The 13,278-nt window shown below is 39.1% G+C and overlaps 2 protein-coding genes across 5 annotated transcripts in view; one reads left to right on the top strand and one right to left on the bottom strand.

The window, feature by feature from the left end:
* SLC4A10 (solute carrier family 4 member 10) overlaps nucleotides 1-357 on the top strand; it is a 59,611-nt gene extending 59,254 nt beyond the window's left edge. For all 4 annotated transcript variants that reach the window (XM_070956974.1, XM_070956972.1, XM_070956973.1 and 1 more), the window contains one exon: nucleotides 291-357. In XM_070956974.1, the coding sequence (XP_070813075.1) occupies nucleotides 291-357 (67 nt within the window). The remainder of the gene's footprint in view (nucleotides 1-290) is intronic.
* A 5,649-nt stretch (nucleotides 358-6,006) lies between these two features.
* The window catches only part of DPP4 (dipeptidyl peptidase 4), a 73,018-nt gene continuing 65,746 nt past the window's right edge, over nucleotides 6,007-13,278 (bottom strand). Inside the window, exons 24-26 of the mRNA XM_070939001.1 lie at nucleotides 12,267-12,339; nucleotides 11,752-11,825; nucleotides 6,007-7,853 (exon numbers count right to left, since the gene is read on the bottom strand). Coding sequence (XP_070795102.1) covers nucleotides 7,755-7,853; nucleotides 11,752-11,825; nucleotides 12,267-12,339 — 246 coding nt within the window. The 3' untranslated portion in view covers nucleotides 6,007-7,754. The remainder of the gene's footprint in view (nucleotides 7,854-11,751; nucleotides 11,826-12,266; nucleotides 12,340-13,278) is intronic.

The raw sequence follows: 13,278 nt of genomic DNA, 5'->3' as shown, positions 1-13,278 counted from the left end.
GCAGATTTGTATGTCAGTTTTTTTTAAAAAATATCTCTGTTGCTTCCTCCTTATTTATCTGTGATGTTGACAGTTTTCTTTGTAATCATAATCTACAAAGAGCAGTCCCATTTCTGTTCTTGTGTCCCAAACTGAACAGTGTAGCATGAGAGCATAGCTTGATAGCATGGGGGCCGGGTTGGTGGGGGGGGGAGGGGAAGAGAGCCGCTTCATATATTCAGTCCCCAAAATGATGCATTGTAGGAATACAACTGTGCAACTTATTTCTTTCTCTCTTTTTCCCCAACTAGCACTGAAGGCCGACGAGAGAAGAAAGCTGACTCAGGGAAAGGTGTGGATCGTGAGACTTGTCTGTGACTTGCTCTTCAGTGTGTTTGTTTAAAAAAAACAACAACAAGAGAAATGCAGGAGTGCCGCAATCATTAATGTTCCAGGTTTGATTGCCCCCTTGTACATCTTGTGCATCATCTCACAGTAGCACTGGTATAATGTAAGTCGTGCAGTATGTGCTTCAGTTCATTGTCTGCTCTTCGGTTCCGACCGAAGCAGTGCAGAAAATGGGGTTAGCCAATGAAACCTTTTTAGGGTTCCAAGGTTTAAACCCTTGGGATATGTGAACCAGTGTTTCCATTCCAACCTCTCTCTGTAGAGTTGGGCATATTTTCCTACTTTGCCTATGTGACTTATTTTCATAGCTTTTCCATACCAGAAGAAAACAAACAACAACAACAACAACAAACCAACTGGAAATAATCTTTATTCAGATGAATAAAGGATTCAAATATTGAATCCATATTTCTACAACTGAAGAATTGTATAGTTTGGGGCCAACAGTTTCAGAAATCTAAAAGTAACAAAGAAAAATTCATTTTTAGAGCTATTTTTCAATAATGAGTGCTTTAATCCTCCAAACTCATAACATTCTAAGGAAGTTACACACACACACATCCAAATTTAAAATCATGGCTTGTATGCGTGGGTGTACGATTGTATGTATGTGTGTGTGATTTACAGGATGAGACCTATATTTGTGCAATTTCCTTGATTTAATACTGGATATTTAATATTTAAATTTATATATAACTGGAAAAATAAAACAATATAATATATAAAGATATATAGAATATAGTTAACATTCTCTCATCTTGTTTGGAAAAAAAGCCACATCCATCGATGTGCACTATCCGTACAATATTTGTTGTGAATGCAAGCTGTTACTATTGTATCTTATACTGTACTGTACTAAATGTTGCAGTGGTAAGTCCAACAGCTGCATTGTGGAGATAAATAATACTTATTTCTTTTCCTAACTTTCTGGATTATAATCCTTCACAGAAATGATCAGTAAAAATGATCCAGGGTAATCAGTAGGGCAATTGCTTCTCATTTTCCCTCAAGTGCATGCTTCCAGGAACAATCCATCCACAGTTAAATTTTTGAAACCTATTGATTTCAGGCAAATTGTTCAAGCATGCACTTTTTTTATATACCAATGGGACCAAGGTGTGATTTGATTGTAATTTCATTTATTTCTCATTGCTAATTAAGTTTGAAGTCAGAATCCCAATATGAAAAAAAGTGTTGACATTTATGGACATGGCTGTTACTGATCAGGTCTCCGTTCTGCACAAATGTATGTTCAGATCTTACAAGCTCACCAGTGATTTCAAGAATTAGGAAAATATATCTATGGGATTTCAACATATAGGCTTTTTCAAGTTCCAAGTTGCCCCTAATATGAGAAGAATCCTCAGCTGAGCTCTGCTGCCAGGTATGGTAACAGCCACGAGCAGCAGAGCTTGCATTGCTAGAAGAGAATAAGGAGGCAGAATCAATGATAAGAACAGCCCTGATTCTTGTTTGCTAGTCAGGGACCTGGAAAGATTGCAGTTGCTGAACTGATTTCTCAACTGAAATGTTTGAGTGGGTGCCATACATGAAATTAAGTCTGTGCAAGAAAGAAATGGAAATCTTTAGATGAAGCATTTGTGCCTGTTTCTCTCCAAAGGATCATGAACTTCAAAGCATATACAGTACATATTGACAGGAACAGAGGACCAAAGAATAGGGATTTTCCAGGACAGAAAAAAAAGGCATAGTTCTTTTTACAATTTGGAAATGGCTTAACCTTTTAGCATACAGTTTGTGTATAGAAGGCTTCCTCCTTCTGTACAACCTCCCACTCCATTAGATCCACCTAGTGGGTCCAAGCAGCAGCGATTTAGATTCTGGTCTTTCCTATAGAACAGGGGTGGGGAACTATGGCTCCTTTATGACTTGTGGACTTCAACTCCCAGAATTCCTGAACCGGCCATGCTCAGGAATTCTGGGAGTTGAAGTCCACAAGTCATAAAGGGGCCATAGTTCCCCACCTTTGCTGTAGAACATCTGCTACGGTTGTAGTCAAAAGCATCCACCAGCTTCAGATTTTTTTCTGCGTGTTCAAGTAGGAAATATGTGATGTTAATTCCATGTTGCGGATGGAAAACCAAGATTAAGGAGCCAAGACCTTGCCATAGACATGTTCTCTTCTAACATCAGCTAGAAGAAAATGTATTCTTGCCTTTTGCAAGAAAGTTGTAGCCTTAAGAGCCATGTGTGTGTCAGATTCACAGCATCCGCTCAACTGCAGGAGCTTGGGAATGGCTGCTTTGAGAAATGGGCCTCATCCATCTGCACAGGCTACTCTTTCTTCAGTGATAGCAGAGTAAGAGTCTAGGCTACCCAATTCCATATGCCTTGTGCTTTGAACACAGTATCACACCAGCTGCTTTTGTGCCAAAAGTAGGCAAAATTAGATTTACATAATGAAAAGCATTGCTTCTGAAGTTATTTTTGATGCCCAGTATTAGCAGGCTCTCAGTGTTGTCTAAATTCCTCAGATTCATGTTATGCAAATGATAAATTCAAAGAAAAAACAACAACACATTGACTAAAATGTATGGATAAATTTAGATAAAAGTATGACTCTGATAAGATTAAAATGCTTTGTCATTGTAAACTGGATGATCCCTTGTAACATTCCAAGTGAGTCTCTTAATAGCCATGCAATATAGAGTGGTCCATGAAGAGAAACTGCTGGTATTTTTTTTAAAAAAAATGCTAATGTGCAGAACAATCTTACTCAGCTTTCTGGACACTAAAAATTCATGGACTGAATTATTCTGCAGTATTGCTGTTCAGTATTTTGGAGGGCTCTTTTTTAAAATAGATATCCTGTTTTTGTGTAAGTATCAATCCCAACATTTTCAAATCATAATAAGAGAGTAAAATGCAACTGGCAATACTATATTTACTTTTGATTTCCCATTTCCAGGTCAAACTGCTTAATTTCTTGGATGTAATTTATTAAAAAGTTTTAAGTGTACATGTGAATAGAGTATTGTTTTTTCATGACTCAAGAAATGTTATCCAGAAATAAATATTTATCCTAACTGTTCTTCCTGTTTATATTTAACTTGTCTATGTTTATTGCTTATGATACAAAGTGTATTGTCATTAACCTTTTCTACAAACACAGATAAGATTTTATGCAACATGCACAGCTAATCAGCACTCTCCCTTATGACCATTGCAGCAGTGAGTTGGTGCTAGCTAGTCCTGGTCTCAGGCCTCTCTTATAGCAAACATGCAAACTTTAGATACTACAGTTCTCTGCATCGGGATTCAAATATTAAAATTCATTATTTTAATGAATTTTAATTCTAAGAGATTCATTGTACTACTTCATGTCTAAATCACTATATGATGCTTTAACAGCATCTATCAGACTTTAGCTAATCTCCAAAAAGCTAATTAAGATTAGACTACATGAGTCATTGGGATGGGAGGCTACCAAGAAATTTTTAAAAAATTGAGGAGACAATGGCAAACCACTTACATCTTGTTACCAAGAAAGCTACATAAATATATCTATGAAGCCACCGGAAGTTGAGTTCAAGTTAGAGAGTTTATTTGCTACAGAATACCATTAATCATCACTAGATTGATGAATTCTACACAATTGAACCGTTAAGAAATTACACCGTAGCATATTTTCGATTCTGTTTGCAACCCACTCTAGGATTTTTTAAAGAACATTTTAAGATCCATGTATATTATATCTAAATTAGGGATGAATAACTCTTAACAGGAAGGGTGCGGACAGAGTAAAGTTTGGTTTAGACGTCTCCGTTACCCCATGTATATACTTATCATTCGGAGATGGTTGCATGGCTGTTGCATTAGCACTTCTATAAATGTTAATGTTGTTTGAATGTGCCTTGCCTTCCACCTGCCTCCCAAGAGGAAGTTGAATCAACCAATCAGCATGCAGGACTTGCGTCTCCACACAATGCATAGTTCAGATTTGGGAGGTATGCACAGCAGCCTGTTTGCAACCATCTGCAACAGTGGTGAAATCTGAACTGGCTTGCCACCGGTTCACTGACCAAGCATGCACAGTGCGCACCAAAAGTGTGCACACATATGCACCATGCACCAAAAATGTGCTGCACATGCATGCACACCCAACACACGTGTACATGCGCACCAAATGTGCTAAGTGCATGTGTATACACAGTACATGCCAAAAGGTGGCTTGGGAAGGTAAGTAGAACAGCAAGAGGGGGATCAGCTGTGCTGCACGATTTAGATTCACTAAAAAGCAGGATTTCCTGCTTTCTAGCGATTTTAAATCATGCGGCACAGCTGATCGTCGGAAATACCAGTTCGGGGAACCAGTAGCTTTTTTTTTGCTACTGGTTCACCCGAACCAGTAGTTTGTATCTCTACCGATTCGTCCAAACTGGTGTGAACCGGTAGCATTTCACCACTGATCTGCAACCTATGCTTATTCATCAACCCCTTCTCAGCATAGGTATGTCGATGCCTACATGCAGTTGCAGACAAGTCTAAATCAAGCATTAAGAGAAATGGGAGTGTTAAATGTCTTTGAGATCCTATTTGTTCCTCACACAAAATGGCAAGAAACTAGGCTTCCAGGGTTCACCAATCATGATCAGAGCAGGCTTTAAAGGACATATGTGGCTTTTGGGATGCAGATTGTCCCTCTTGTTCTACACAATTACAAGTATGTAGAACTGCAGATCCATAGATACAGACACTTGAGAAAAGCCAATGTGAACCCATTGGGACTAATTCCTTACATATGTATTAGATGGTGTTATTCTTGGTAGAACTAAATCCAATCTTTTTTTTTCACTGCAAGTTTACAATTCCATTTATGTAAGAGCAAATTACATATGTATTTGCTGGACTTCATGAATGTCTGTTTTTACTTTAAAATTCAGGCAACTGTAGATTTTAAGTAGAGCTAGCAGGAGGCATTTGAAAAGTAACAACATAGGACTGCTTCCTGGTGCAGAAACATGTGGATTATGACACTTTATATCTGCTTTATTTAACAAGCTTCCTGCTCAACTTTCACTTCAAAGAAATCAGAATACATTTTCTTTCCCTGCTGAATTTAAAATCTTTATGACATGTATCACAAAATGATTTTTGTTCTCCACACGGCTCTCCTCTCCCTTCCCTTGTCTATTTTGAATTCACACCTAATGTCACTGACAACTCACCATGCCAGAAAAAGTAAGATTTGACATTGACTTACTGAATATAAAATACTCAACAAACTTTGTTACATGATACTAATAGGAACTGTCGCAATTGTGAAAAGCTGCTAATATTCACTAAATTAATTTTTCCACTCATTAAAGAGACTCAAATCCTATTAACTCCGCTTTTCCCAACCTGGATGCCCTCCAAGTGAACTTCAACTCTCAGAAAGGGAGGAATGCACAATTAATAAAACCATAATTAAAAGCAAATTAAAATAACATAAAATCATGAACAATTAAATTGAAACACTATGACTTGATGCCTGTTATGAAAATGTAAAAAATGTGGGCCAGAAAATTTTCCAAAGTTTAGGACCAACATTGGATTGTACTCAAAATTGTTGCAACATTTGTGGCTGAGGCTAACAAATAAGGGCCTAATCACACGTTTTAGTCTTTGGTAGTAGAAAATGATTTTATTGCATTACAGTTAAAATACATTTGCAAGGCAATCTATTTTAACAATCTCCACAGTTTCCTTTTTAACCATAGTAAACTTTTAGAGGATTGTGCTAACAAATTACATTCATCCAACATGAATTTCATGCATAGAAAAGTTCTCAAACCATGTTTTGCATCCCATTCTCAAAAATTATATTACTCACCATAACAGAGGAACTAGACTTTTATTGCTGTCTTCATGATTCCTATGTATGATGGGTACATATAATTATATCATACAGAGAACCAAACATGTACCACGGTCTTAAATGTGATATTAATCCAAATGAGGTATGATTAATACAGAGACTAAATATCTACTGGCTCAGTTGTCGGCAATCTGGTTCCAATTCCTGTGCTAATTTCTCACCCTGTGGCATCTAATCTCATTCCTCATTCTCAATTCTGTGGAAACCATGGGTGTCTTCTAGCGATTGTTTATGAATGTGCATTTCAGGCAGATTAGATATTCACAATCACTCTCACCCAATCTGGAACCCACTGCAAGGAGTATCACTGGAAATGCTGCCTATGTGTGGGCTAGTCATACAGGAAAAACAATTTCCACTGTACTGGATACATGTTGGAGATGGGAAACGTGAGATCATCTGGTATAGCAAGCATATAGAAAGCAGAAGGGAGAGAACTGGCTGCTTGCTGGCTCCAACAGCCTTAATAAAATCCCTTTTATTACCCAGATGTAACACCTGTTGCTTTTTCCCCAAGTGTCCTGCCATTCTCAAGGTTGAAGCCTGGCATCATTCACTGGAACAGATTCATGGAAGCCCTTGGTGAGCTGGTCCCAGCCCTTGTCTCCTAACTGCCCAATGGGAACAATTCAAGTAGCTGGTATTTTCATTGTTAGGTTATTATCAATTGCAGCAGTTCTGGAAGTAGTCTGACTTGCTGGTTCTAGAGTGTCTCCTGGAATTCCGCCCCCCCCCCCCCGAATGTTCAAGAGAAAAAAACCACTTTAATGTTCCTCTCTCTCCTTTCCTCCTATTTGGCGGCATATTCCTATAAAATGGCCATCTTGACTTTAAAGAAGTTAGAAGCTTCTAGGGCATGGTGATTTTTCCCTCTCTGCTTAAGCAAGAAGCTTGATTGCAAAGCTCTCCCATCACAGGTTCCCTGTATCAGCTACTGTTTATTTTGGTTGAAATCCACATATTTATAGAGAGCTGACACACAAGTTTAGGTAAAGAAAAACTGATACTTATTGAAACGATAAATTTTCACCTAAAATTAATACGGAGAGAACTCAAGCAGAGAATTCAAGTATTTTTTTTTCCTGGCTTGTAATGAACAGCTGATGAACCTGGATTAAGCCTTGTTTCAAAAGAACAGCAGTTCCATATAGAAAAGATTAAGGCATATTTCGGCACCCAAGGCAATGGTTGCTTACTGCAAGGAAACTTGCATTTTTAAAACACTATTATGCAAAATAGTTCTTGAGGGAAATAAAAGAAAAGAATGGAGCAGCTCCTACAAGAACGATAGAGCTTTGTAGTTCTTTGGTTTGTGCTCAGTGCATCCCTGCAGGTAATTGCAGAAAGAAAGAAAAATTACGTTTTCTTCATTCAAGTGTCCGCACAAATTAAATTGACTGTGTCATCCAATGAAATATGGGACAATTAATTTACTAGAAAAGTGCACTTAAAACTTCAGCTTTGCATAGATAAGGCACTCCCAATGTTATGGCAATTTAAAACACTGTTTGATAAAATGAGTCATGTGATGGTAAATATGGCTGTGGGCATGTCCTCCAATTCCATGATCTTTATCTGTATACCACTGAAAAAAGAAAAACAAAAATATCGATTATAAGTGGCCCCTGTCACAAAACTGGAACGCTACAAGAATTCAGAATTCCCTTTGCTTTGTATCAGAGCAAATAACACAATCTCTTACTTGAGATGATAAAACATACATCCATTTATGCATGTTGGATAAAGAAAAACAGCACTTTTATGTCACTGAAACCAGAATGTAGAGAAAACATTTGAAGAAAGTTGATTTTGTTTGTTTGTGGGCTAAAAATGGTAAATCCCAATTTTAATTTGCAGTAAAAATTAACAGGATTCCTTCAACTATGGATTGTTTTCACATTTTGTAAATTTCACAGATTAAAAGCTCCACTGAAGTTAAGTGGTCATCATATGATAATCGTGATAATGGTGACCCTTGGTCAACATCTAATATTTATGCATACTAAAAAGGTCAGAAGACAAGATAATACTTGAGGGTGGGGTAAGAAAAGATGGAAGGGAAGTACTGTGTTCTGACTGTCTCCTTCTGAAAGGGAAGGGGGTTTAGAGGGGCTTTGCTTCCAGATACTACATATCATAAAACTGCTGCCTGAGAACTGATTGAAAACTTCTCAGTGCTGGAAATCCATTCTTGCCTTATATAAGTTATGAACACAGAACAGGGGTGAAATGCTCCCGGTTCAGACTGGATCACATGATCTGGTAGCGATGGTGGTGGGTGGTTCGGAGAACCGGTAGCAGAAATCCCTGCCTCCCCCCATGCCCAGCTGAGCCGTGCGATCATCAGAGGCTTTTTTTTAACTTTTAAAAGCATTTTTTCTACAAATGCTTTTAAAAATTAAAAAAAAAAGCCTATGATGATCACGCGGCTCAGCTGGGATTGTCAGAGCCTTTTAAAAGCATTTTTTCTACAACCTCTCTGGCTGAAGAGGTTGGAGAAAAAATGCTTTTAAAAGTAAAAAAAAAAAAAAAAGTTGGCCACGCCCACCAAGTCACATTACCCATCCACCCCCCGCCAAGCTACGCCTACAGAACCGGTAGTAACAAATTTTACATTTCACCACTGACACAGACCCTTCTGTTTTCCCTTTACCATGGCCATATGAATCTTCAAAATGTAATTCCTGCCCTAAGCTTGTCATCCAGAGCAAAAGGAAGCTACAACTAATCACCACTATTTTGAGCTGGGGAACTGAGCCTAATTTTAGAAGTGTCCTATTAGGATGAGGGAAACTAGAAGTGGGCGAGGCTGCTGCCCTCTTCAACAGGTCCATGTACTATTTATGCCAGAGGCAGTGCTATACAAAGAGGCTCCTTGAGGCAAGAATAGGTTCCTTCCCATCCAAAAAAAGGATGTGCTACACTACACCTTTTTTTCAAGTACTCTGGTCTAGCATGTTTGTATTACCTGATGGGATGGTGGGGGGAGCAGATCTGAGCTAAGACCACCTCCAAAAGGCAGCCAATTACTAAAGATTTCCTGTGTTTCTTTGCTACATATTTTTGTAGCCCAGATCTGCTCACTCTAGATTAGACCAGAAAGAAAATTGGGAGATTATACACATTCTTTGTAGAAAAGCTGAGAAGCACAGAGCAACAAAACCATGTTGTTCCGCCAGGCTGGGCTATCAATGTAAAGATTTTAATTGGTTTTAAATGGGATTTTAAATTTGGGGTTATATACTTTGGCCTATTATTTAATAATTTTAATTATTTTTAAATTTTGTCTGTCTTTGTGTTTTTAATTAGGCTGTACACCGCCCTGAGTCCTTCGGGAGAAGGGCGGTATAGAAATAAAATTAATAAATAAATAATAAATAAATAAATGCTGTGGACTTTGGGTTAGCGTTTAACTCCAGTTAGGATTGGAACAATATCTGAGAGCACTCTTACAGTTATAATACAGATAATACTACTATGGTGTAGATCGGGGTTCACCAACCTTTCGGACCTCAGGGACCACTAAATTCATAATTTTAAATCCCGCGGACCACTAATATGAATTTTTTAAAAAAAGATAAATAGTATTTAGTGCACTATAAAAAATCCAAATAATTTTTCTGCGGACCACCAAAATTTTTTCATGGACCACCAGTGGTCTACGGACCGCCAGTTGGTGACCACTGGTGTAGATAGTATTAGCACAACTATACCAGAATCTAATTGAAGGCCTGGCCAAATATCCATCCCTCACCCACTTCTATGGGTCTGTTCATCTCTTGTGTGATTGAATGTGGTGGGTTGGATTCCAAGGAAGGAGGGATGCGTTTCAGAAGAGTAGAGATAACTCATCTCAGATATTTTGGGTGAGAGAAAGAAGGTGAAGACACCCTCTCTCTAATAGTTTTCTTAGCATAGGCTTGCATAGATAGCAGACTGCTTTAGTTTGGCAAGATTCTGCCTATAGGCATGGCTCGATAAAGAAATCTTCTTAGAAGAATCACTACGTATCCTTCTTTGACACCTGACATCTGCAACTTTCAATGATAGGTAAGAACATTTGGGAGAAGATGGGGTTTGCGTAACCATAGCAACAGTTTAGTTGCTCTCATCAGCAAGCCCTTTGTGTGCTGGCAGACCATGCAGCCCCCACAAGCACCAATATGCCCTTCATTCCACAATGCTCCACAAGGTCCCTGTTCTGCCTGGTTTCTCTTGAAAGAGCATTTTAAAGAAAAATAAATTAAGTAGCTATAGTTTCTAGGGCTGTAGTTATTTAGAAGAGTACATCTCCCCCACACCCCAAAATCTACTGGGTTAGTTACAAACATCCTGAGGGACTAACTTACTTTCTGAGAAATCAGTGTTCTATGCCTTGGCCATGCCCATTATTGAACCCATTCTGAGGATGGGTAAGTTTATATTTAGGGAATGTGCTCATCGTATATTGTCCTCCACTCTTACCTTAGTACCTCTCAGTAGCAGGAAAACTAAATCAGTGCTTAAAAAATGAGGGGACGGGACCCTTTCCTATCTTCTCCCTTCCCAAATGCTCAAAAATATATTATTGATGCTGGTGCTGCTGCACATAACTGGAGCAAATGAAGCCAACTCTTCACGTTAAAAGAACTGCACATGCATCTATTTCTTACAACGTCATATCTGCAAAACTGATTTTGGCAATGTGTATATCCCAGGGGTGAAATTCAGTAGGTTCTGACAGGTTCTGGAGAATCGGTAGCGGAAATTTTGAGTAGTTCGGAGAACCGGCAAATATCACCTCTGGCTGGCCCCAGAGCGGGATGGGAATGGAGATTTTGCAATATCCTTCCCCCAGGAGTGAAGAGGGAATGGGGATTTTGCAGTATCCTTCCCCTGCCATGCCCACTAAGCCACACCACGCCCAAGCCACACCCACAGAACCGGTAGTAAAAAAATTTGAATTCCACCACTGGTATATCTCCTTTTATGAACCTAGCCTCCTCCTCTTATACAGATAATCCTTGATTTATGGCCAGTTGCTTAGTGACCATTCAAAATCAGATGGACACCCCCCCCACACACACACCTCATAGGGAATTATGACCAGGTTCCAAAGTTTCACATGACTGCATTTTGGGTGCTTGAGAACTGGCCCACATTTATGGTCATTTGTCTTGCGATTATGTGACTGCAATTTATGATGTTTTTGCCAAAAACCTGGCATTTATTCCTGGTTTTCAGCAAAAATGCCGCATAACATCAAGTGGGCTCACTTAACGACTGCAATGTTGGCTTAATGATCATGGTGATTCACTTAATGACCACTTCAAAAAAAGGTAATAAAATCAGGTCATCATGGGATCACCTGCTTTACAATTTATCATGACTTATAATGGGCAGGCTCCATTAAAGTTGTGAGTTGAGGACTATCTATATTCATTTCTTTACTGAAAATGTAAACCAACATGTATGCTAAGCTTCTGACGAATCCCTTCACATACCATTGCTTGGAAATCCACCTGTGCGTCAACCAGAGCTTTTGAAATCTGGGCTGCTTGCTGAAAATGAACGTTATCTAGGAAGTAAGAACAGACAAACGGTCACAATGAAAGCAGACTATTACTTAGATGGAAAGAAAGAAGGGAGAACTCATCATAGAGCAGTGATGGCTAACCTTTTCCAGATCAATGCCCAAAGTGGTTAGATGCAATGCATGTGTGGCCCCGCGCATGCACATGCCCCCCCCCCATGCCCTGCCCCCTGCACATGCACAGCAGAGACCCAAAGACCAGCTGGCCAGTGGAAATTGCCCGTGCAGTGAAGCTGAACTGGGGTGACGGCTCTTGTGCCCATAGAGAGGGTGCTGTATGCCACCTCTAGCATGCATGCCATAGGTTTGCCATCACGGTCATAGAGCTTTACGGACATGAACAAGCAAGTCCTCAAGGCTGTTGCCTTTTCTGGTTTTGTTTTATTACTAGTAGACGTATGACTAGCGAGGTCTAACTCTGCTTACCGTCTGCTGTTCCATGGATCAGGAGATAGTCAACCATTTTGAATTTTTCTGCTCTGGCCATAACTGTAGAGCTCTAAAATGTAAACATAAATAAACGATATAATCCTCAGTCTGAGTGACTCAAGTACACATTAATACTACAAACTGCTATTTTAAATCAAAAGGAAAATAAAGGCTGCGTCTGTATGACCATGCTATTCATACAGCATTCATAAATGTGAAAACCTCTCTGCGCCTGTCATGAAGATGCCCTTAAGTTGACTTCAGAAGGCAATTGTTCCCTCTAAAAGGCTGCTGAGGACCGTTCGCCAAGATCCAAAGTTCTGCACCAGCAATTTAAAATGAAAGGTTCAACTATTGTCACCAGTATCCAAAGGCAGAACTCTGATGGAAAAACTTCTGGATCTTATTATTTTACTTTCTGAGAACAGAAGTGGGATGGTTGTGGGTTCACTTAGAGAACCCACAGAAATAAGCTTTTTTAACTTGCAAATCTGATGTTCTAATTACTGCACCCGGGTCTTAATAGAAAAATATAACTTCTTCATTTATCTAAATGGCTGGACAAGTACCGAAAACTTTTGGATAACTAAAGGATTGCAGGAAAACTACTGCCGCTCATGCTCTGAAGATAAATTGCAAAATATGAATCCAAATAAGCGGGAGTAACACATTGCATGAACCAAAGAGAAATTACTTCCCCACTGATACTCATTGGTAAAAAGAGCTCTCTGATATGTATGCTACTAATCATCCAGGGTCTTAATACCTGTTCAAGCAATCTGTATAAAAATGTTCTGTAAATTTAAAAATTTATCACGCACATATATACCGTGCCCACGGATCGGTGGCAGCCATTGCGTTCAACCCTGCAAAGCTGTGCACGCATGTGTTTGTGAAAGCTCACATCCCACTTGCCAACTTTGTGTTGACAGCACAGGCTTCTAGCTTAGGGGAATAAACAGAAATAACTCCATGCCTGTTGTTCCCCTTTCGTGATTAGTGCCATCAA

This window comes from Pituophis catenifer, unplaced genomic scaffold (genome assembly GCF_029215685.1).
Source record: "Pituophis catenifer annectens isolate HBS135680 unplaced genomic scaffold, rPitCat1.0.hap2 SCAF_1, whole genome shotgun sequence".
In the NCBI taxonomy this organism is placed as follows: Eukaryota; Metazoa; Chordata; class Lepidosauria; order Squamata; family Colubridae; genus Pituophis; species Pituophis catenifer.
Note: the sequence above shows the minus strand (reverse complement) of the source record. Positions and strands in the feature narration are given on the sequence as shown.